General features: G+C 46.0%; 1 protein-coding gene across 2 annotated transcripts; it reads left to right on the forward strand.

Moving 5' to 3' along the window:
- LOC146068360 (mpv17-like protein 2) lies at positions 1 to 25,873 on the forward strand. Of its 2 annotated transcripts, none has more exons than XM_083179230.1 (6): positions 1 to 131; positions 9,036 to 9,289; positions 12,013 to 12,174; positions 25,313 to 25,389; positions 25,463 to 25,591; positions 25,687 to 25,873. In XM_083179230.1, exons 2-6 carry the CDS (start codon positions 9,103 to 9,105, stop codon positions 25,753 to 25,755), a joined length of 624 nt encoding a protein of 207 aa, XP_083035356.1. In that variant the 5' UTR covers positions 1 to 131; positions 9,036 to 9,102; the 3' UTR covers positions 25,756 to 25,873. The 2 variants fall into 2 exon arrangements, with proteins under 2 accessions (XP_083035356.1, XP_083035355.1); XM_083179229.1 differs by having other exon boundaries at positions 19 to 174.

Raw genomic sequence — 25,873 nt, forward strand, 5'->3', positions numbered from 1 at the left:
ACTGTAGTAGTGTTCACTGACTGGAGGCAGGCAACAGCAGGCAGCGCGTGTCTGGGGTGTGGGCACGTGATCTCATTATAAATGGCAGCCTACAATTTCCAACAGATTTGTCCCGTCTGAGAGGGCGAGTGGTGGGTACCGGATCTCTCTTCCGTATAGAGGCGGGAGCGGGAGGTACGGAGCTCCTTATATGGGTTACATTAGTAGCCGTGTGTCAGACTTCGTGCTGCCGGCTCTGGTGCTGGTAGTCACGCACGCAGCAGGGAGCCCGGGGATATGCTGCTGCTGGCAGCTGCGCACAGCGCATGCGTGACATGAGTACCATACTATTCTCACACAGTACTGTGTGGTGCCGCAGCCCCCGGGACTCCGCAGCCCAGGAAGTGTTACTATTTATGGACTTGTGGGAGATGACGAACTCTATTGATTTTATTACCATATTTCACAGACAGGAAAGTCAGAAAAATATAGATGATACTGCTGTATGCCCGGCGTCATTGGGGGGTCACATCCTGTGTTTAGGGCTCCAGTATTTTCTTCTTGGAATTATTATTTTTTCTTTTTATTGTACCTTGTATTTTGTGGAGAGATCTGCCAGGGAATTGGGATATGTAACATGTTAAAAATGTCCAATCTGCCTGTCCCTCCCAACCATTTTTAGGATTCTTAAACATATTAAATATTCTCAATTCCACAAGTCGGTCCTTGGGACAATGCCCCCAATGTGTCCATGGTATGGTTAAAAACTGGTCCAGAAGTGCACGGAATGTCTCAATAAAAAAGTAAAAAAAAAAAAAAAAACGGATCAGATATCAAACTCTGCATTCCGGAGCTTGTAGTGTTGGTCCGGGGGTGCCGGTCAGGGGGTGCCCTGTCTGGGGGGCTGCCTGTGACACCTGTCACCAGAAAGAGAAAGTGGGGGGAGAATAAAGCCTCACTGTATGGTCCGGGCATGTAGCAAAAACCAGAATAGTCCAGACCACAAGGGGAGGCTGTAATCTTCCCCTGCCCATGTACCTGCTGAAAGCTATCACAGGGTCACCCCCGTATAAGACACGCCCCAGACCGGACACTACAAGCTCCGGAATGCAGTGTTTGACGTTCCAGCGTTTTGTCAGGGTCTGGTTTTTACTTAGTCCCATAGGTCTGTGATGTATGGGACACTTAAAACTAATTGTACAATTCAAGGAATTGTAGATTGTACCCTGGATCACTGGCAGAATTTTTTTTTCTGGTTGGGGCAATTGCAATTGTCTGCAATCTTGGCTTTGCCGGTATCAAAGTGCAAAGATTAATTATGCTGCCCACCACAGCCTGAATGTTCGGATGCTGAGCTGCTCATGAGCTTTCACCACAGCCGGACACTATGCTTAAGGTGTATACACATGGTGCGATTTTGACTATACTCTATTTTGTACACGATACTGACCCCATGGTGATGCGCATTAGCATTGCATGCTGTATACACATAGGGGTAGTTCAGACCTGCACGTTGACTCCATAAATGCTGCCCCGCTGAACTCACACCCACCCCACCACCCGAATCCCCGTGCTATGATGGGAACGGATGTGTACGCTTACACATCCGCTTACATGCACCCGCACAAAGGAAAAATCATTCAATGGTTACTCACCATCAAAGGATTTTTCCTCTGTTCGTTGTGAAAAGTAAGCCTGTACTTTACTGATGGACATCCTTTACATGGGCAGACACCTGGGTATGTGCACATTATCATTAAAGATGCACGCTCCTATGTATTGTCCCTGCATGCATGTATGCACTTGCTGATGCTGGGGATCTTCTAGACTGTATGGGCTTAACACACCAGATTTGTACCATAACGATATTAAAACAGATTCATTTTTTTTCCAGCCCAGATCTGAACTAACTTGTATCTTAAAAACATTTCATTTTGGGGAAAGGGGAGGAATCAGGATTCATTATTAAATCGCCATCCCTAAAAGAAAAGTCTGACGTTAAACTTTTCCTGCAGAATGGATGGTGGAATGGTTTGCATTACTGCCTCACGTCACTGAGGTCATGGGTTCGATCCCCACCATAACCCTAACTGTGCGGAGTTTGTATATTTTCCCAGTGCTTGCGTGGGTTACTTCCGGGTACTCCAGCTTCCTCCCACAATCCAAAAATATACTGGTAGTTGAATTGGCTTCAAACGGAAATTAACCCTTCAGCGCATACGTGGTCCTATTGTTGGCACATGCACATTGGCCATTCACAGGGTGGATTCCATGGGAACCCTGTTTGTATCTCAGATTAAAACCATCTTCACCCTATGGGGCTTGTTGCTGCTGTCAGGAATGGAAGACTCACAGAAGCAATCAGAGATATCTGCTGTGGACCTTCTGGCATACATGGGGTAGGGGGAGATAAATATTTGTTTCTACCTGAAAGTGGGTGTTTTAGGGGAATTAAGGTGCCCATACAGGGTACAATTGTTGGGTGCGGTGAGATGCGCCCTCCCGTCACTTATCTCATCACACAGCTCAAAAAGTTTGGGTACCTTAATACACAAACATTTAATAACAAATAGGCCTCTGTACCTATTGACTGAACATAGATTGTCAATGGTCAGCAAAATAGGGCAACATATTTTATAAATTAGCTTATTTTTCTTATATTAGCTCATACGGGATGCGGTCAATAGTAATTAGGTTGACAGTCAATAGGTCAACCACCGTTGGTCGACATTCAAAGGGTCGACACATAAAAAGGTCAACATGCATTAGGTGGACATGGTCAAAATGTCAACACAAACAATAGGTATAAAGGTATAAATATACGTAATCAATAAATGGGTAAAAAAAAAGGTTGTAAATAAGAGTTTTATATCAATAACATATTTTCTTCCTCGCTCTCCATGGCAGCCATTACTCTGGGAATTCCCCTCTCTCTCCAGGTTTAGACAGGTAGATTTGAAACTCCTCCCACCTTGGGTATATGTCTGCCTCCTCCCCTTCCTCTCCAGTCTTTTTTCCTGTCTCTAAGTTAGACTAGGTAGGATAGGTTTGTTATTTTTCTTTGTCCGGGCTTACCTCAGTATTTTGCAGCCATCCGTCCCTGCGTGGCCGGGCTGTTATGGGTGGCTCCCAGGGGAGAAGAAGGTGCTCATCAGGCAGCGTCCTGCTCTGAGTTTTCCTTTGGGATTTTGGCGGCACATAGAGACAATATGTGTTCTCCGTTTTCCCTTAATACTTACGCTGTCCACGCGGTGATTATAGAAGAAGGTAACCGGCTACTGAAGCCGGGGCTGGAAGACGCGAGTGCCGGGACGCGGCGGAAGTGATGCGGAGGTCCCTATACTGAAGCGAGGAGTAGCCGTCAACCGGAAGTAGGTTATTCTCACTTCTGTTAGCAGACGGAAGTGAACGCACGGCGTCCGGAAGGGCGCACTGCGCAGCTACAGACAGCAGGCACTTGGTTTAAAAGGAGCCTGGTACCATGGCTTGGTACTCATCAGAGCAGCGCTACTGCAGACATGGATCCGGAGGCTAATCCTTCTCCCCCCATGCCTGAAACTGCCGTGGAGAGGTAAGCCCTCATAGAGGTGCTTTCTTACTAGTATATATGAGAATAGTTAGTTATAGGTCTTTCTGTTTAACTTCTTAGTGTGTCTAAGGCTCCTACAAAGAAGAAGGCAAAGACTAAGAATGTGATGAATAATTGCATGTCATGTGATAAGGAGTTTCCTGCAGAAAAAGGCATTAATGTATGCAAGGATTGCAGACAAGCTACAGTGTCACAGTCTGTGAACTTAACTCAGTTAATGCAATGGATGAAGGATTCCTTGGTCACTAAGGATGATCTTAAAGACATCCAGGGAACTAAAAGAACCAGATCCCAAACTAGTCTGGAGGGTGATGTGGATTCAGATCAACCCATACTTAATGTGGATGACACAGACACATCAGAACCAGAGTCAGGTGAAATACCTGAGAAAGAGAGGTCATTTAACCTAGATGTGGTGGAAAGCCTATTAAAGTACATATATAAGGCTATGGATTTTAAGGAGAAGGAAGAAGAGACACCTGATTCCTTATTTGAGGATAGAGCTACTAAGAATAGAAGTTTTCCTGTGCACAAGGTGCTTAAGGATTTGATGCTGGATCAATGGCAGAATGTTGATAAGAAATTCAGCAATTATAAAAGAGTGGAAAAAATGTTTCCTTTTAAGGATGAGTTATTGGATAAGTACTGTAAGATGCCCAAAGTAGATGCTGCTGTATCCAAAGTGGTTTCTAAGACCACTATACTATTAGAAGATGGGGCTAATTTAAGAGACAGTATGGATAAGAAGGTTGAAATGGCCTTAAAGAAATTGCATAATACTTCGACGGTTTCATTGAAAGCGGGAGTTGCCATGGCCTCAACCTCAAGAGCACTTAGAGTCTGGGGTACCAACATGGCTACTGACATAGACGAGAAAATATCAAGACAATATCTGATAAAGAATCTCAACATTATGATGAAGGCTATAGACTTTCTTTGTGAGGCATCACTTGACGTGGTTGAGTATTCCGCCAAATCCATGGCAGCAGGTATAGCAGCTAGACGGGCCATCTGGCTGCGAAGTTGGGCAGCAGATTCCAATTCTTAAAATCGCCTTATATCCCTGCCCTATGAGGGTAATCTGTTATTCAGGAGTAAGCTTTATTCCATTATTCATAGGATGTCAGGAGGGAAATCAGCTAAACTACCGCAGGATAGAAGACAGAGGTTTCGGGGTCAATCACCTAAACAACACTTTAAAGAAGCCAGGAAGACAATATGGAAGGTTCAACTCAGGTACCACAAGACAGTCATTTCACCAGCCTACAAGAAGAGGTTACAGGAGATTCTGACAATTATTGTTTAGAGAAGTATGTTCCAGTAGGAGGAAGACTGGCCAATTTCGTGAACAAATGGAAGGTGTCATTTAAAGACAGATGGGTGCTTTCAATCCTCACTCAAGGATACAGTCTAGAATTCCAAGAAATTCCGACAAGGAGAAGATTTCTAAAATCAAGAACTCCTGCAACAACAGAGGAGATAAAAGCATTAAAATTAATAATTCAGGAAATGCTAAAATCAGAAGCACTAGAAAGGGTACCAGTGAACAAAAGAGGGAAAGGCTTTTATTCCAAACTATTCCTAGTGAAGAAGACAGCAGGAACTTATCGTGCAATATTAGATCTAAGAGACCTGAATCTAAACATCCAAGCAAAGAAATTTCATATGGATACCTTACAGGTCATTCTTCTAGGCATAAATCAGATGGACTTCATGTGTTCAATAGATCTAAAGGATGCCTACTTTCATGTGCCGATATCAATAAGAGATCGAAAGTTCCTCAGACTGATGGTTCTAAATCAACATCTCCAGTTCAAGTGTCTTCCCTTCGGTCTATCAGCCTCTCCGAGGGTGTTCACAAAGATCTTAACAAGTTTAATCGCATTTATAAGAATGCAAGGAATAGCAATATGGTCCTACCTGGATTTACTGATATGTGGAAGAACAGAAAGAGAAGTAAGGCAAGCAACCCGGACCACGATCACAATACTTCAAGGACATGGATGGCTGATAAACAAGGAGAAGAGCCAATTGGAACCGCGTCAAAGAATTCAATTCCTAGGTGTTACTATAGATACAGTAGATCACGCGGTATACTTATCAAAGGACAGATGCGAAAGGATCCTAGATCTGGCCTTACTAATACAATCACAGAAGAAAATTTCACTGAGACAGATTCTCCGAATGCTGGGTATGATGTCATCAACTATAGGGGTGATACCTTGGGCAAGATGGCATATGAGAACTCTGCAAAGGGAAGTGAGGCCCCTCACGAGAAGAAATACAGATTTAGAGTACAAAGTAAAACTAAGTCAAAGAACCAGACAATCCCTAGACTGGTGGTTGGACCCTCAGTTAAGTCTAAGAAGGACATCTCTAAGTCAACCCCTGTATCAGGTCATAACCACGGACGCAAGTGCGACAGGATGGGGGGCTTACTGCCAAGACACAAACTGTCAAGGTCTGTGGTCTTAAAAGGAAAAAGCAATGTCCTCAAACCAGAGAGAAATGAGAGCTGTAGTAAGGGGGTTAAGATTCTTTCAGGAGCGCATCAGAGACACCCATGTCAAAATAAGATCAGACAACATGACGGTGGTAACTTACGTGAATCGCTAGGGAGGAACCAGAAGTGTAAGACTTTGGGAAGAAATCTCCGACATTAAACCATGGGCAGAAAGAAATCTATGCTCCATATCGGCACTACACGTTCCAGGGAAGGAGAACAGGCTTGCGGATTTCCTGAGCAGAAAACAAATTGTACCTGGCGAATGGGAACTAAATCAAGAGGTGTTCCTATAGGGCACAAGAAAGTTCGGGTATCCACAAATGGATCTCATGGCAACGAAACACAACAGGAAGGTGGATCGGTTCATGTCAAGGGAACATGTGACAGGGACAGAGGGCGTAGATGTGTTCGTACAAAGATGGAGGTTCAATCTCGGGTACGTCTTTCCGCCTTTCCCTATGATCGCAAGAATTCTGAGGAAGATCAGAGAAGAGAGAGCCACAGTCATCATCATCCTTCCATTCTGGCCAAGACGAAGTTGGTTTCCTACAGTGTTGAGAATGGCAGTCAGACACCATTGGAGACTACCGATCATTCCAAATCTTCTTCAACAGGGGCCGTTACTACATCCAGACATCAAGACCCTGAGCTTGTCGGCATGGATACTGAACAGACAATCTTAGTTCAGAAGGGCTTATCTCAACAAGTGGCGCAGTTTTTGTTGAAAGCAAGAAAGAAAGTCTCATCTAGAATTTACTACAGAGTATGGAGTAAATTTACTGAATGGTCCAAGTCATATCCAGAAAATATAAGATTTGGTATCCCTTGCATACTATATGAAGTATCCCTCCTATATGAAGGGTTCTCTAAGGGTCTGGCAGCTTCTCTAAGGGTCTGGCAGCTTCAACTTTGAAGGTACAAATTTCAGCCTTGTCAGTTATGCTGGACAACAAATTGTCTGATGACCCTCTCATAAAGAAGTTTGGTCAGGCAATGAAGAGAGAACGTCCTAGAATTAAGGAACCTGTAGCTCCGTGGGATCTAAATTTAATCCTTAATGCTCTCATGATCGCGCCTTTTGAACCATTAGAGAATGTACACATGAAATTCATAACTTGGAAGGTGGTCTTCCTTACAGCAGTCACATCCGCACGTAGGGTGAGTGAATTACAAGCCCTCTGGGCGGAACAACCATATCTCAATATCCTTCATGATAGGGTACTGTTGAGAATGAACTCTAAATTCCTCCCTAAAGTAGTTTCCAATTTTAGTCTGAATCAGGAAATCATTCTGCCAGCTTTCTTTCTGGATCCAAAAACAGAAGAAGAAAGGAAGATGCATATGCTTGACATGCCTAGGGTTATTACATAATATCTGAAGAGATCAGAGGAAAATAGGAAAACCAAGCAGCTATTTGTCTTACACTCAGGTGCAAGGAAAGGTGAAGCAGCTTCCAAGTTCACTATAGCTCGCTGGATAACAGAAACTATAGCGTTTGTTTATAAGGAAGGAGGCTTGGAGGTTCCAAGAGAGTTGAGGGCACACTCTACCAGGGCCATATCTACATCATGGGCTAACAAGGCAAGACTCTCAGCAAAGGATATCTGTGCGGCGGCTACATGGAGTTCCATACATACTTTTTCAAGACATTATAATGTAAATGTATCTCCTACCCACTTTGGGAAGGTGGTGCTACAACATGCTGTCATGCGATGATACAATATATATATATATACTTAAGCATCATCTTGGTTATGTCATTATTTATTGGTTCCCCCCCTGTTCATTATGCTTTGGTACATCCCAGAGTAATGGCTGCTATGGAGAGCGAGGAAGAAAGGATTCAATTATACTTACGATAATTCCGTTTCTTCTGAGCTTCTCCATGGCAGCCTATAATTTTCCCTCCCTGTTTATGATATATATTAGAGACACTCAAAAGACTGGAGAGGAAGGGGAGGAGGCAGACATATACCCAAGGTGGGAGGAGTTTCAAATCTACCTGTCTAAACCTGGAGAGAGAGGGGAATACCCAGAGTAATGGCTGCCATGGAGAAGCTCAGAAGAAACGGAATTATCATAAGTATAATTGAATCCTTTTCCATGTGGTACATGCACCTTGTCTTTAATTTTTAACAGGGAATTCTGGCACTTTTGGGTCTCCAAATGTCAGCACACCCTGGCAGCAAATAAAAATGTTTGTTACAAGAGCTTGCTTGGACCTGTAGAACACTAGTAAATAATAATAATAAAATATTCTATTTTCTAATGATTATTACCCCACAACCACCGCTGTCCAGGTATGCGAAGAGCCCTAGTGCTATCACCAAAGGTTGGTTATACCTCTGTGGGGTTACCACATTTTTATTTTGGCATTCCCGTTAGGGAGCGCAGCCTAGAGCTGGTTGGCACAAGAGACAGAAACCTCTTCTGTTTGGTCACCTTTTCATTGATTCAAGTTATATTGGCACCTTGCATCTTTAAGACAGAAGATGGCTGTCTGTCGCATTGCTACAATTTGTGGCAAGATTCTAGTGACTTTGCGCCCATTCACAATCACACCAAAAATTGGCAGCTATTACATTCCCTTCAAAATACCAATATATTTACACTTTCACTAGTGTTGTAAAAAGTTAGAAATAATGGAGTTCTGCAGTGGAGCTTACAATCTATATTCCCTACCACATGTACATGCACACACAGACATTCTAGGTTCAATTTGTTCGGAGCAAATTAGCCTACCAGTATATTTTTGGATTGTGGGAGGAAACAGGAGTATCCGGAGGAAACCCACGCAAGTACGGGGAGAATATACAAATTCCGACACAGTTAGAGCCATGGTGGGAATTGAACCCATGACCTCAGCGCTGTGAGGCAGTAATGCTAACCATTACACCATCCGCACTGCCCTTTCCAATGATTTTCTAATAGAGAATAAAGCATGTTTATATTTCCCTCCAGGTGTGTAACCATACTGCTGTCTGCTCAATGCCTGACTGCTCCCATTGTCTGCAGCCACAGGAAAACAATGGCTCTCCAGAGTAGCATTATACTGAATCGTTTTGCAGGTTGTTGGCGGAAGATGTTCAGTGGCCAGAATTTGCTAATAACTAATACACTAAGTTCGGGGATACTTCTGAGTATTGGAGACACCATTCAACAGACACGAGAGATCAGGAAAGATCCACAGAAAAAAAGGGACTGGCTGAGGACAGGTAAATGTCCTTGTCTTTAATTAGTTCATTAAGTATCTGTTTTCAGGAATAGCTAAAAATACAAAACATTTCTGGCTCATGCGTCCACAGATATCTTCTGTATATTGTCTTTGCTGTTCTCAATCTAACCTTCTAGAAATAAGACCTTGTTAGCATGGTTGACACGCATGTTGGAACACAATGGCAGATATTTACATACTGACCCCAGTCTAATATGATTGCGGTCGCGCTGCGGGCGTACCCCCCCCCCCCCCCTCCGCAAATAATCCCGCCTGCAGCAGTAGTACTACTAACGTGGGCGCTGGTGGCTGCCCTCCCCGGGACCTTCCTCCTGTCCTGCTCGCCGCCCGGTCCCTGCCGCCAAGGCAAATTGTTGCTGCCTGCTGCTGCTGCTGCAGGCAGCAGTCCGGCTTCCGGGCAGCGCAGCAGAACTCCAGACTCCTCCCAGACAGAGTCACCTGCCTCACTCCCTCCTCCCAGGCTACAGCAGCGTCATCAGCCTACCCAAGCACTGGCTGTAGCCTGGAGGAAGAGAAGGACTTCTGCTGCCGGCTGCCGCCAATAATTCAAGGTGGATTTTGTTTTGGTACAGCTGCTAATAAATTATGCAATAAACGTTGAGGGGGAGAGTGCATCTCTCTGGCTTCCTCTGCCGCCCTGCTGTGCTATATATATATATATATATATATATATACAGTATATATATTATTTACAGCATCTTATATAGCACAGCAGATTCCATTATGAGGACATAGGACAGGTGCCATCTTCCATGTGGAGTCTGGTCACATGCGTGCCACATGCCCTTTTTTATAATGGTAGACATATAATATTAAGTATAATTAAGTTCAAGTTATCATTGGTTCGGCCCTCCGACACACTTCAGATTTTTCATACGGCCCCCGACAGAAATTAATTGCCCACCCCTGCTCTAGGGGAAGTGGTTGGAAAAACGATGACCACTTGGCTGGGTGATCATACTTGATACATGACATCTGAGTATTTGTAACATTAGACCAACCTTTATCTGCAATGTTCTCTGCAGCTGTGTGTACCCCACTAAAGTGTACAAAATTGAGCTTACGATGAGTGAGGCTGGCGTCTCTCTTGATTTCTGGGCGGCAGCTTCACTTGATAACATTAGCGGCTCTGTAGCCTAGAGAATCACAATTGCTTTTGCGTACAAATATGACTTAGGCCCAGAGTGCAGAAGAGATGGTTACAGTCTTCTCTCTCCTAGTGATGCAGTTTTTTTTCTTCCAATTACTTGTTCACTGACAACATGCTCCTTGCATGAGCTTGAGGGTGGGAGAAGGGGTGCATCACAGGGATCACAGAAGGTATCTGTGACATCAGTTTCCCTGTTATACACCACCTAAAAGTTAAATATCAGTTTTGGGTGGAATTACCCTTTTTTTGTACCTTCAAAGTGCATAAGATGTTGGAAAGGATGTATTTATCTACACCAATGTAAGTATTTATGTATTTATCTACACCAGGGGTGGGGAACCTCAGGCCCCGGGGCCGTATGCGGCCCCCGTAGCCAGTCTCAGTGGCCCGCCCACCCGCCTGGCAGCTTTGCTGGGAGTCAAGTACAGGGGAATTCTCGTGAGAGGTTGGTAATTCTTGCGAGATTCCACTTAATCAGCAGCAGCCGGAGACTGTCAGTCCTATTCAGCGGCAGTTGCCAGAGCGTAGGACGGCTACAGCAGGACAATTTGTAAGATACATTTTTACATATGGCCCCCAAAGGATTTTTTTCCCCATACAAACGGCCCTTTGCACAAAAATGGTTCCCCACCCCTGATCTACACCAATGTAAGTATACAATTATTTGAGTATTATTTGAGAATTACATCATGTTTATATGTCCTCTACTCTTACTATCTTATTCTCAGGGTGTGTATTATTGGTAGATTTACTAAGGGATAGTTTATCAAAGTTAACATTTATTCCCGTTACCGTTTTAAGACTCGATAAAAGCTGCTGCTAATTGACAGTTTTGCCAAATTATGCCTTATTGAATCCAACTCTGACTTACATGTGGCTCCAATTAACATGAATTTAATAAAATGTAAATGTTCAAAACATAAGAGGAGTGGTCCTGTGTGACCTATATCCACATACACATTCCCACCAGGAATGAAGAATTGACTCAGAGTAATTTTATGGGGCCAGTTCCGAACTGTGAAATGAGGACATGTATCTATATTTTTATCCTGAAAGATATATGGGAAATACAGTATGCTCTGGATCCGCATATTCTGCAGCCTGCCACAGTATGTGCAGTTTTCCCAGAAGTATCTCACATAACCTCTTCTTCGATATTGTGGTTCTAAAGGACCCCATACACTATTGTGAAGTATTGCATGCAGGCTCGCATGCGATACATTGGCAACTTCCTTTTGACTTCCCGTATGTGGCCTTTTTTCAAACGATGTATCGTATGCGATCCCATTCACTGTACCAGTATACAATGTATCCTTGAGGCAGCCATGACAATCTCTGGATCCTCTCCGATGCGCCCGGGACCACACATCTGTTTGGAATCGGAAGTAAATGTCATAGGGGCCTTAACTTCTGTACAGGAACATACAACTGATTTCCTTTGCCATTACGATACATGTCAAAATTTCTAAAAATCTGAGGGCTATATGACAAACCTCTGACCACTCGGAAGCTATTACATTTAGTCTAACACATTTGTTTGTATTATTACACAGGTAGGATGTTTGTCATTGGTAACTGCTTAGGCCCACTGGACCATTACTGGTATATTTGGCTTGACCGATTATTACCTGGCGCGACAGGAAAGCTGGTAGTGAAGAAAGTTCTATTGGAACAGATCCTGGCATCACCAGTTCTGGGATCCATGTTTTTCATGGGTAAGCTTGCACAACTTTTTCAAATGTGTAAAGAAAACAAACAAAAAACTGTATACCTGAATAAAACCATCAACTCTTATTACTCCGTGGGGTAAGTGCTGAGAGATGCATCCTTATAAACTGTCATCGAGGATCACGGCAATTTTCCTGTTTTCTCTTTGCATTTTCAAATGGTATGTATTGAGATTTATGTATTATCATTATCTTGCTGACTTTATACAGTTTCTATAAAACTGTTGATATGCATGTTCAAAATGTACAATTTAATAGATTGCTGTTATCACTGTCCCTGTCCCATAATGTTGTTTATCACCTTCCAAATAGCACTTGTTTATCTTATTTATGTACGTATGATGATCTTCCCATGTTAAAGCAGTTTGGTGGCTTTCATTAGCCAGATGGGGTAATGTACAGATCATTTCCAATAAAGTATGGACACTTAAATCTGCCCAAATAAGCAGTATAATACTCAGTCATGTTAAAGCAAAATGGCATGGAACTGATAATTGCGTTTGCCTAAAATACCTTAAAATCCCAATCAGCATCAGATGAGTATGAATCAGGTATTTTATGGTCTAGGGCAGGCATGTCCAAACTGGCCCTCCAGCTGTTGTGAAACTACAATTCCTATCATGCCTTGCCACAGTTTTGCTATTAGTGAATGCAGAAACTATGGCAATGCAAGCTGGGAAGTGTAGTTTAATAGCTGAGGGGCCACAGTTTGGACATTCGTGGTCTAGGGGAATAATCCGGTGTATGACTTACGCTGTTGTTCTCAATGAGTCTGATTCAGGTGTGGAAGGAAGCCATCGCCGCTTTCTCTCGCCCCAACATGGCAGCAGACTGTCAATCAGTGACAGTCTGTTTGCGATTTGCATACAACATTGCAGACCCATACTGCACATGTGCAAAAGAACGGTACTTAGGGGCTGAGTCTGGTTTGCTCGGACAGGGTCGAATATGACCCCATTGGTTTGTGGCCTGCTCATGATCTGTTATGCTCCTGTGCAGGTACCCTTTGGGAACGGCTACGACGACTTGCGTAGTTGTTGAGCCATTCGAAAGGACCGGGGCCGACCAGGGGAGGATGGCGACAAGGTCGTGTGTATTCCATGAGATCACCCAGCGTCTCATGGGCGGCCCCATGAAAACGCTGGGCATTCCCATGGGAATGCGGGCAGAATGAAGTGTTCTGGGGGCAGGTGGCTGACATCATATGGAGCCACCAGCCGCCCACCCTGTCTTCGTCCTGGCAGCTGCAAATAAAAGTCAGTCTCCACTGACTTATATTTATGAAGGCAGGTGAAATCATTTGATGGTCGGGGACCATCAATTGATTTCTCCTGTTTCGGCGAGGAGATGTGTCTTTGATACACATCCCCTCGCATATTAGCGACAAGACTCGGGGGGGGGGGGGGGGGGGGGCGCTATTCGGGTGGAGCGGGCTCTCTGGCACTCGATACCGAGTCATCCAGAATCAGCCCCTTTGTAGCATGTGCTACACATGCGGTGGGACCTAAATGAGGCCCCATACGTGCAGTTAACAGTTTAACTTACTCATTAGAATAGATCAGCACTCCAAATTAATCCTTTACTGGACTTCAGGTGCCTGGGTCCTTCCATTTTTTGGCCAAACTAGTGAAAGACGCCATTGGGAAGCTTGAGTTTGCTTGAAGCTAATACAGAAAGTAAAACAACTTTCTCTTTCGTCCAGTCCGGTGACACAGCTTACGATGGGATGTAGGAGGGTCCGCCAGGAGCCAGGCACCTATGCTTCTAATTCTTTGGGAGCAGGCTTCTCCCTACTGCATCCATAAATATGAATAATAGATTTAGGTGCCCACAGGAGTGGGTGCTATGCTGTGCAGCTGCGCTGCAGCTGCGTTTTTCTTTGGATTTTTTTTTAGAATAGTTAGGCTTTTTATTATTTTATTAATGCACTAGCTAGAGCAGGTTTGCCAGTGTGTCGCTTCTCACAGAAGTGCATACACACTGAGAGCGCAGCAGAGGCTGACAGAAGCGCGTCCTGTCAGCTCTCTGTGTGCAGAGGGACACCTTTTTATTACCTCTGCACAGCGCTTAGTCTCTCTAGGATAGAGACTTTCCTGGGCCCCGGGGGTGTCCTAACCGGCTCCTTGCAGAAGGGGATCTTGGGGGACGGACCCCCCGCGATGGCGCCCGCCATCTTGCAGGGTTTAGGGACGGAAATCCCGCCAGGGAAGTGAAGTCCCTTACAGGAGTCCGGCGCTGCTGTACAACTCCATTGTGGTCCCATTGAGGGAGGTACAAGGAGGTGAGAGAGACATATGTGGGAGCGGCTGAAGGGGGAGAAACCACCAAATGGGCTGGTTTCCCCGCTGAAGCAGAGACTTGGTCTCTTCCTGCTCTGTGTTTGGCGCCATTTTCACCGTGCTGCAGAGCTGACAGGGTGATTTTTCACAGACTCAAGTCTCTTCACAGAAGCGCTTCCCTCGCTGATCGCTGACAGGATTACCAGCTCAGATAAGTACACTGTTACATTGCTCTGTGCGGTGCCTGTTCATTTGCATTGTGTTAAACACATGGCTGAGGATTTTACTTCTGCTGCTGTAGAGGAGGGAGCGCTGGACATGTTTATTTACTGTAAAAAGTGTGATGCTAAAATTACATGTGAACATGAGGATCAGGGGGATTTATGCCCGTCCTGTGAGGCTGTTCCCAGTGGGTCACGCACCCCCAGAAAGGAGATAGATGAACCTGCCTGGGCTTTGGCGTTGGCCAGATCTATGAATGCTCTTACTGAGGCGTTGAATAGGCAGAAGGATTCCTTGATAGGGTCTCCTGGCCACTTTACCTCGTCTCAGATGTCTGGGGGGTCACTTACCCCGGCTCAAGGGGACCCCATTTTGCTGCAGGCTATGCAGGATACTGCCCAGGGAGTTCATAAAATGACTGCCCTGATGGAGCAGTTTACAAAATCCTCTGATGAGAGTGTGCTTAGGCACCCTGTGTCTACACCACCAATTATTCAGGATTTGGATGATGATGGTGGGTGTGATGAGAACTGGAGTTGGGACATAAATGATGAAGCTGAGGCGGTACTCTTTACCTAGAACGGCGCCCATCGCGACCATCGTATGCACTAAAAAACGGGTGCGATGCGATGCCCGCGATGGCCGCGATTTCCCATAGGGATCAATGTTAAAAGTCAGATTGGACGCGATTTTAGTGTTCAATGCCTCAATGCCCGCGATTTTTCCATAGGAAACCATGTTAAATGGGCCACAGAGCCCAAATAGTCACCCTAAAGTCTGAAATGGCCCCCACAATTGTTAACGCCACCCCACGATCAACGTGAACCCGAAGCGTGGCGAGCGCAGCGAGCCCGCGAGGGGCGGCGGTACGCGTCCTCCGACCTTTTCATACCCCCACTATCCACGTCGGCGTGGAGTTGAGAATAGAATAGTGTGGCGAGCCCGAAGCGTGGCGAGCGCAGCGAGCCCCGCGAGGGGACGCGGATACCTTCACAGGTATACGCGTCCCCTCGCGGGCTTCCCAGGTGTCCATGGCGACGCGGACACCTGTGAAGGTATCCGCGTCCGCTCGCCACTATTCTATTCTCAACTCCACGCCGACGTGGATAGTGGGGGTATGAAAAGGTCGGAGGACGCGTACCGCCCCTCGCGGGCTCGCTGCGCTCGCCACGCTTCGGGTTCACGTTGATCGTGGGGTGGCGTTAAAAATTGTGGGGGCCAGTTAAGACTTCAGGGGGACTATTAGGGCTCTGTGGCCCATTTAACATTGTTTCCTATGTAAAAATCGCGGGCATTGAGGCATTTAACACTAAAATCGCGTCTAATCTGACTTTTAACATTGATCCCTATGGGAAAATCGCGGGCATCGCGTCGCACCCGTTTTTTTATGTGCATACAATGACCGCGATGCCCGCGATTTTTTACCCCCGACGCCCGCGAAGCCAATCGCGGGCGCCGTTCTAGGTAAAGAGTACCGCTGAGGCATTAACTTCCGGCATTGAGGATTTGATTGTGGCTATTAAGCAGACTTTGAACCTTGCAGAGGAGGAAAAGACTCCTGTCTCTTGTGCATTTAAAAAGAGTCGCAGGGACCCTGTGTGTTTTCCCTCTGATGAGGGAATGTCATCTCTTTTAAATGAGGCAGGAAAAAGCCCCATTAGTGGATGCATCAGTTGCTAGACTGTCTAAAGCCACTGCCTTGCCAGTCCAGGGGGGTGCTGCCTTTAAGGACCCGGTGGACAAAAAAGTGGAAGGCTATTTGAAGGCTATTTTTGAAGGTGTGGGTTATACCTTGAGACCATTATTGCGTCTGCTTGGGTCACAAAAGCCATGATTAAGTGGGCGGAGGAGCTGACTGGGCTGCTCCACCAAAATTCAGAGGTTTTTATTCTGGCGGAGAAATTGAGGTCGGCCGCAAGAGTATGTGTGTGAGGCTGGTGAGGAAGGAGCTAAAATGGCGTCCAGAGTGTCTGTAACCTCAGTGTCTGCGAGAAGGGCTCTTTGGCTCAAGGCTTGGGAGGCTGATAGTGAGTCTAAGAAGTCCCTTGAAAACTTGCCTTTTAAGGGGGAGTTATTGTTTGGCTCGGAGCTGGAAGCCATTATCAAGCAGGCTACTGGGGGCAAGAGTACTTTTCTTCCCACTACTTCCAAGAGTTCTGGCTCCAAGTTTGGAGTTTTCAAGCCGTCCTTTCGGACGCCATTTCGGGGCGGGGCGTCCAACAGAGGACAGTCTGGCCGTGGCAGATTTCAGGCCGGCAGAGGAAAGGCTTCAAGGGGCCGGTTGGTGCCTTTACAAAAAAGCATGCAGCCAAGGGGGATGACAAGTCCTCTGCATGACGGGGCGGGGACTCCCCGTTCTGGGCTCAGAGTGGGAGGTCGCCTCCTACATTTTCCGGACAGGTGGAGAGAATCCATAGTGGATCCTTGGGTCCTTTCCATCATTTCCGAAGGTTACCGGATAAATCTAAGGGGCATGCCACCCAAGAGATTTCTTCTTACACCCTTGCCGCGGACAGCGTCACTGAAGTCCGCTCTGTTGGGAGCAGCGGTGTCTCTCAAAGAAAAGGGAGTAGTGATTCCGGTTCCCCAGGAGGAGAGAAAACAAGGGTTTTATTCAATCTTGTTCCTTGTCCCCAAACCAGATGGGTCTTTCAGGCCCATACTAAATTTAAAATCTTTAAATCTTCACTTGTGGGTAGATCACTTCCGAATGGAGTCCCTGCGCTCTGTGCTCCTGAGCATAGAACCGGGGGGAGTTTCTGGCATCGGTCGATATTCAGGATGCATATCTCCATGTGCCCATTTTCAAGGATCACCAAGCTCTCCTAAGGTTTGCAATTGGAGAAGACCATTGGCAGTTTCAGGCACTGCCGTTTGGTTTGGCAACGGTTCCGAGAGTTTTCACGAAGGTGATGGCGGTCATGGCTGCAGCTCTCCATCTAAGAGGAATAGTAATTATTCCTTATTTGGAGTTGGCGAGAAAACTTCAGGAACACCTGAGTGTTGCGACGCAGTTCTTGCAGGAACAGGGTTGGGTGCTAAACCTTCCCAAGTCACATCTCACACCCACACAGAGTCTGCAGTTCCTCTGGGTTATTTTGGACACACACCTTCACAGGGTGTTCTTACCTCACCCCAAAGCGGTGGAGATTCGGCAGATGGTGCTGACAATTCTCCGGGCCCCTGCACCGACGGTGTGGCAGGGAGTAAGGCTGCTGGGCAAAATGGTAGCGACCTCTGAGACGCTACAGTTTGCCAGATTCCATTCAAGGTCCTTCCAATGGAACATACTAGCATGCTGGTCCGGCAATGCCAAGACAATGAAACAGGACCGGCTGGTCTTGTCTCAGTAAGCAAGAATATCCCTGGAATGGTGGACAGCTATAGAGACTCTGCAGATGGGGCGGTCCCTTTGCTCATGGGACTGGTTGGTCATCACAACGGATGCCAGTCTCAGGGGCTGGGGGCAGTGGTACTTCACCTGAGATTGCAGGGCCTTTGGTCAGTGGAGGAATCCAGTCTTCCCATAAATATACTGGAGCTGAGAGCAGTATGGAATGCCTTGTGCCAAGCAGAGGAATTTCTGAAGGGTTTGCCAGTACGAGTACAATCCGACAATGCCACTACAGTGGCATACTTAAATCACCAGGGCGGTACTCGAAGCAAGATGGCGATGGCAGAGATTGTGAAGATCTTCACTTGGGCGGAGGTTCAGGTTCCAGCACTGTCAGCCATTTTCATTCCGGGGATCCGGAATGTGGAAGCGGACTATCTCAGCAGGGCGGACCTGCTGGACGGGGAGTGGTCACTCCATCGGGAGGTGTTTCAGAAGATGGTAGACAGATAGGGACTGCCAGACATAGATCTTATGGCGTCCAGGACCAATTGTCAAGTACAGAGATTTTGCTCTCGGTCGAGGGATCCGTTGGCTTGGGCAGTGGATGCCATGACAATTCCTTGGTCTTTCAGTCTGGTCTACATCACCGGCCATTCTAGTTGCACCAGATTGGCCCAGGAGGTCATGGTACTCAGACATACTGAGATTATTGACGGAATCCTGGCGACTTCCTCTTCAGCCGGACTTGTTAAGCCAAGGGCCGTTTCTGCACCAAGACCTAGCTCGTCTAAATTTGATGGCCTGGCGTATGAATCCTCCTTATTGAGAAAAAAGGGGTTTTCAGAAGAGGTCATACAGACCATGCTAAGGGCCTGAAAACCGGTGTCTGCGGCCAATTACCACAGGGTGTGGAGGATCTACATCAGGTGGTGTGAAAGGCAGAGAGTTCATACCTCCAGGTTTAAGGTAGCGAGGCTACTGGAGTTCTTACAGGATGGCCTGTCGTCAGGGTTAAGTTTGCAGTCTCTGAAAGTGCAAATTTCGGCGCTTTCCATTTTCTTTCAAAAGAGAGTGGCTCTGTTGCCGGAGGTACAAACCTTTTTACAGGGTGTGGCCAGGATTAAGCCTCCTTACAGGCAGCCAATTGCACCATGGGACTTATCTCTTGTGTTATCCATGCTGCAGAAACCTCCTTTCGAGCCACTAAGATCGGCTGATCTCAAGTACCTTACCTGGAAGCTTACTTTTTTATTGGCCATTGCTTCGGCTAGGCGTGTGTCAGAATTGGGTGCCTTGTCTTGCAAGTCACCATTTATTCTTTTTCACGATGACAGGGCGGTTCTTAGGACAGTACCAAAATTCTTACCTAAAGTGGTTTCCTCTTTTCATTTGAATCAGGACATTGTGCTCCCAGTTTTTCCCCCGCCTGAGGGAACGAGGAATAGGGACAGTTTGAAAAAGTTGGATGTGGTTCGCGCATTGCGAATCTATATCAGTAAAGGATGTTCGCAAATCAGATTTGCTGTTGGTTTTGTACGATGTACATAAGATTGGGTGGCCTGCTTCAAAGCAGACTATAGCCCGCTGGTTGAGATCAACTATTGCATTTGCCTACTGTAAGGCAGGTAGACCTGTGCCATCTCGCATAAACGCCCATACTACAAGGTCAGTTGCTTCTTCATGGGCGGTGAGGCATGGGGCCACAGCGGAGCAGCTGTGCAGGGCAGCCACCTGGTCCTCTGTTCACACCTTTACAAAATTCTACAGGTTTCATGAGTTTGCGTCGGAGGACGCTTCATTTGGACGGGCAGTGATGAGAACTGGCAGTCTGAGCGTACCCTCCCAAAGGACAGGCTCGTGAACGTCCCATCGTAAGCTGTGTCACCGGACTGGACGAAAGAGAAAAGGGGATTTTTGTAAGAACTTACCGTTCAAACCCCTTTCTCTAAGTCCAGTCCGGTGACACAGCGATCCCTCCCTAACGCTCAGTAAGTTGTACCGTTCATGGTTGCCATGTTATGTGTTATAAGTTGCATATATGATGTTCAGGCATTGTACTGAGTTATGTATCCTAGTGTGCTGTTGAAGTTTAACTGAAGCATTATGGGATGCAGTAGGGAGGAGCCTGCTCCCAAAGAATTAGAAGCATAGGTGCCTGGCTCCTGGCGGACCCTCCTACATCCCATCGTAAGCTGTGTCACTGGACTGGACTCAGAGAAAGGGGTTCGAACGGTAAGTTCTTACAAAAATCCCCTTTTTTTAGACATGAATGTTTTTAACAGATCTTTTATATTGAGCATCTATAAGCAGCACCATCCAATTGAGAATATGAGTACACAATGCTGTCAGGGCCGGTGTAAGGCTTCTCAGCACCCTAGGCAAATCTTTAAACTACTGCCCCCCCCCCCCCCCTTACTTGCCTAACATTCTGGAATGGCATGGAGCCTGCCAAAATTGAGTGGTCCTCCCAGCCCCTCAGGTAGGTGGGCAAGACCCCTGCTTTCTCTGGAGGCCCCCAGCACCCTCCCCATGGCCACCCACAACAGAGTACAGGAAGAGAGGGCAGCAAAATAGGGAAGTATGCCTCCAGAGAAAGTATGGAGGTGAGGTCGTAGAGGTTCCACATCAACTACCTGCATTAAGTATAACTAGGATCCTCACAGACTTCCTTATTTTTTTTTGATAGGCAGACTTGGTGGCACCCCCCTAGATCCTGGCGCCCTAGGCAGCTGCCTAAAGCTGCCTAGTGGTAGAGCCGGCCCTGAATGCTGTAGAGTCCTGTCAATGGGATTCATTCAGCATGGATTAAAGAAAAAACAGTTACCTCCGATCAAAAAGTCGCTGCACAGAAAAAAAGAATAAAAGCCCCTTGTAAATTTGTGAGTGCATCACTGATCCATTCCCCAAACCTGAACCATTTTTTTCCATTTGAGTAAGTCTAGGGCTTCGACTAATCTGCTAAAGAATCAGGCTGGAAGTGGTCATCGCTGATGTCAGACACCCACCCTGGGCATGCCTGCGTTTTTCGCAAGCACACCCAGAAAACGCCATGTTTCTGCCCCTAATCGCTGTCAATGAAACTGCGACTGGGGGGAAGGGAGCATTGGTGCATGGCTCTCGCTAGCAATGTACACTGACAACAATCGGGAGCATGCAGCGACATAGTGCATGCACACTAAACAATATTTAGATTTTGTTATTCCAACCTATACCCAGAATTAGCTGGTAATTAATAAATATTTATATTCTGCATTGTACACTGACCAAATAAAAATGATGATGATGATAATGATGATGTTCCACATTCTATTTGTTTCCCCATGCCTGATCTGTCATCAACCACAGAAACAGTGGCGAAACGATAGAGGGTGCAGGGGGTGCACTTGCTATGGGGCCCGGCTAATCTGCCATTGGGGGGGGGGGGGGGGCCATGGGCAGAGCAAGGAACCCCATGCAACAAGTGGATATTTATCTGCCACCGCAGGTGGAGCAGTGCATAGCAGTACTGTCCTGTCTGCTGCGGCTCCCCCGCGTCCCCGTCTCCCCGCCGGCAGGGTCGGCACGCAGCAGTAGCTTCAGAAAGATACACATTTCCGCGGTGCTGGCAGCTTACAGCCGCTCCTCCCACCTACAATGAGGAGACAGGAAGGTAGTTATGACTCAGGGGGAAGATGGTTCAAACCTTCTAAGGAAGGACAAGGAAGTAAGTTGCCCAAAGCAACCTGTCAGCTTCTTTACCGAGTACGTTCTACAAAATGGTAGCTATAGATTCTGTGGATGTCATGAACAGAATATTCTCCCCTTCATCCCATCCACAAGCGTAACAAGGGAGGCAGCCATTTTACACACACTACATAGATTACAATGGGTGGAAGTAGGGACACAATTGGGCAGAGCTGAGGAGGCAAGTGACCGGGCACCAGATCTGAGGCGACACTTAGACTGTTGGAGAATAAAGGCGGAAAACCCATGCTGAGTTGGACCAGTGGTGCAATTCAGGCGGTACGCGGTGGTACGGCGTACCACTATAACACAAACCGCCGGTACGCCGTACCGCTAAGAAAAATCCACGCGCAGCGCTGACTGCGCATGCGCAGGAACACGGGCAGCGCGGACTGCGCATGCGCCGGAATGCGCAATGACTTCATTGCGCCGGCGTGTCCTGCGTGCCGCATCCACGCTTAACATCTTCAGAGGACGTCACCGCGGCCAGACTATTTGGCGCCGGCGGTAATCCTCTGCAGCCTGTCTGTGACGCTGCTGACGCAGCAAACGGGAGGGGGACAGTCGGCGGCCGCCTGAAAAGCATCCTGACTGACTCGTGTGCCGCGCCCGCACTTAGTATTTTAGAGAAGTCTGAGAAGAACTTAAGTAAGTTGAACAGTTTCTTAGTAATCACCCCTGGCTGCCCCCCAGATGTATGTACTGGCCCAGAAGTGTTGTGCAGACAGCGTTGCAGGAATGTTTAATTATTAAACATTTCTGCAACGCTGTCTGCACCACACTTCTGGGCCAGTACATACATCTGGGGGGCAGCCAGGGCTGCTATGCTAGCCTAGTGCCTTAAACTTTAATACGTATATATTTCTGGGCTTACAGTAAGTCACAAAGGCACTAGGCTGGCATAGCAGCCCTGGCTGCCCCCCAGATGTATGTACTGGCCCAGAAGTGTGGTGCAGACAGCGTTGCAGAAATGTTTAATAATTAAACATTTCTGCAACGCTGTCTGCACCACACTTCTGGTTTATAGCATAGCAGATGTTAATTGTAATATCCACAATGGGGTCCGGGATAGACTGGTAGCATGGGTATCCATATACCTTACTGGATGCCCAAGAGGGTGCATTCAGAAAGTAGGTAAATACAGTATGTATATCCCTTATGATGCAGTTTGCTGGTGTGCATTTTATCACTGCACCTTTACAATTGGCATGTCAGCCACCTTGTGTGATGGAGCTGGCTACCGATACGAGTGTGTGCTGTAGGAGTTAGGAAGGCAGCCTCTCTCATCTGGAGCATGCACACACTGTGTGGCGCTGGATAGTCAGAAAAGGGGCTGTAAATTTGGTTATGCATGCCCCCTTTGTCGTGTAGCCACTCCCACTAGCGTCATGACCACGCCCACAACCACGCCCACAACCACGCCCATTTTTCGGCGCGCGCCTTCGGCGCGCAGCACAGTACCACTAAGACATTAATCCTACTTGCACCACTGAGTTGGACGCACAAGTTGCTGCTGCAGAACTAAAGGGGAGAGAGACAAAGGCGATCAGGAGAATATGCATATGTATATTAATAAAAATGCTGTTTTACAACTAGTTTTCATGTTATAAAATTCTTATTGTATTGATACCTATTAGCAAGTTGTACATTCCAATTTTTACATGTTAATGAAGGATTCTTTAAAAAAATTACTTCATTTTGAACATTATAATAAATTAATACATTTCCACATGAATCGTAATCTTAATGTGCCTACTGGAGTAGTGGTGTGTTTCAGTGGATGTGTAGTTATTCAGTTTTCAACCCTACAGTGACAAACTAGCTTTAGAATTTCAGCCATTCTGAAGTTATTTGTAGAGAAGCAGTCATTGGGTTCTGCACTAGCATTTAATTTATACATTCCATAGTGACATGCTTAATTAATGTTATACAGTATGACACTTTAGCTAAGGAGAGCCCTGTAAGGAGAGTCCGTTTAGTTAAGGAGAGCCCTGTAAAACAGCTTGACTTGTGAATTTGTATATATGTACTTGTATATTCTTGTGGAAAATAAATATTTGGACAATCAATAAGTTAAACTCAATACTTTGTAATATAGCCTCGGTTGGCAATTACAGAGGTCCAATGTTTTCAGTAGTTCTTGACCAGGTTTGCACACACTGTAGCAGGTATTTTGTCCCACTCTTCCATGCAGATCTTCTCTAGATCTGTCATGTTTTGGGGCTGTCGCCAGGCAAATACAGACTTTCAACTCCCTCCACAGATTTTCTATTGGGTTGAGGGCTGGAGACTGGCTAGGCCACTCCAGGACCTTGAAATGCTTTTTACGGAGCCACTCCTTAGTCGCCCGGGCACTGTGTTTTGCTCTTAATGAGGGAAGGAGGTTTCTGGCCAAAATCTCACGATACATGGCCCCATTCATCCTCTCCTTAATACGGATCAGTCCTTCTGTCCCCTTTGTAGAAAAGCAGCCCCAAAGCATGGTGTTTTCTCCCCCATACTTCACAGTGGATATGGTGTTTTGGGATGCCACTCATCATTCTTCTCCCTCCAAACACAGTGAGTGGAGTTTATACCAAAAAGTTCTATTTTGCTCTATTCTGACCACATGACATTCTCCCATTCCTCCTCTGGATCATCCAGATGGTCTCTGGTAAACTTTAGACGGGCCTGGACATGTGCTGGCTTAAGCAGGGGGACCTTTCAGGCGCTGCAGGATTTGAATCCATGACAATGTAGTGTGTTACTAATGGTAACCTTTGTGACTGTGGTCCCAGCTCTCTTGGGGTCATTGACCATGTTCCCCTGTGTTCTGGGCTGATTCCTCACCGTTCTCAAGATCATTGATACCCCAGGAGGTGAGATCTTGCAGTGAGCCCCAGGTGGAGGGAGATTGTCAGTGATCTTGTATTTCTTCCATTTTTTAATAATTGCGCCAACAGTTGATCTTTTCTCACTAAGCTGCTTGCATATTGTCGAGTAGCTCATCCCAGCCTTGTGCAGCTCTACAATTTTGTTCCTGGTGTCCTTAGACAGTTCTCTGGTATTGGCCATGGTGAATAGATTGCAGTCTGACTGAGGATGTGGACAGGTGTCTGTTATACAGATAACCAGTTCAAACAGGTTCCATTAATACAGGTAACAAGTGGAGGATAGAAGAGTTCTTAAAGAGGAAGTTACAGGTCTGTGAGAGCCAGAAATCTTGCTTGTTGGTGGGTGTGCAAATATTTATTATCCACAAGAATATCCAAATAAATTGTTTAACAATCATAAAATGTGATTTCCTGTCCCCCCCCCCCCACACACACACATTCTGTCTCTCACAGTTGAAGTGTACCTATGATGGAAATTACAGACCTCTCTCATCTTTTTAAGTGGGTCAACTTGCACAATTGGTGGCTGTCCAAATACTTTTTTGCCCCACTGTACATATATAGTTCCCAAGGCTTTCTGTGATGTGTACATAAAATGCCAATATACAACCCAGTCATTGTTTTTCTTTAATCTGAGACTATTCTGAAGGGAGAAGGATTTGTTGTGAATAATCTTGCATGTCTAATAACAGGTGTTGGCACCATGGAAGGACAAACACTGAAGTGTTCATGGCAAGAATTTCAAGGAAAATTTTGGGAGATGTATAAGGTGCGTAAGGAACTGCACTTTGTTGTATTGGAGATATCCATACTACTAACTTTCATAATTTTGTTCTTTTCAGGCAGAGTGGTGTGTGTGGCCACCAGCTCAGTTAATTAACTTTTACTTCTTACCTACTAAGTACAGAGTAATGTATGTTAATGTCCTAACTCTGGGCTGGGATGTCTACCTCTCCTACCTCAAACATAGGGTAAGTGTGAGACTGAATTGTTGAAACAACCCATATATTTAAACATTTAAAGATTTTGGAATTTGAATTTACTAAAATTTTCCTTTCGAATTTAGGAAAATTGTGAAGATCCATGTAATTCTGGACAACTACTAAATGATCCCATGCCCAGGCCAATGAATTGAAGAATTTGTTGAGTTGATACATTTTGTGGTACATTCTCAATTTATTTTTATTGCACAAGCATTAATCATGTCAGTTCTGGATGACCGATTAAATACATGTTATAGCATTTTTATGTTA

This window comes from Crinia signifera, chromosome 1, assembly GCF_055691185.1.
Source record: "Crinia signifera chromosome 1, ASM5569118v1, whole genome shotgun sequence".
NCBI lineage: Eukaryota > Metazoa > Chordata > Amphibia > Anura > Myobatrachidae > Crinia > Crinia signifera.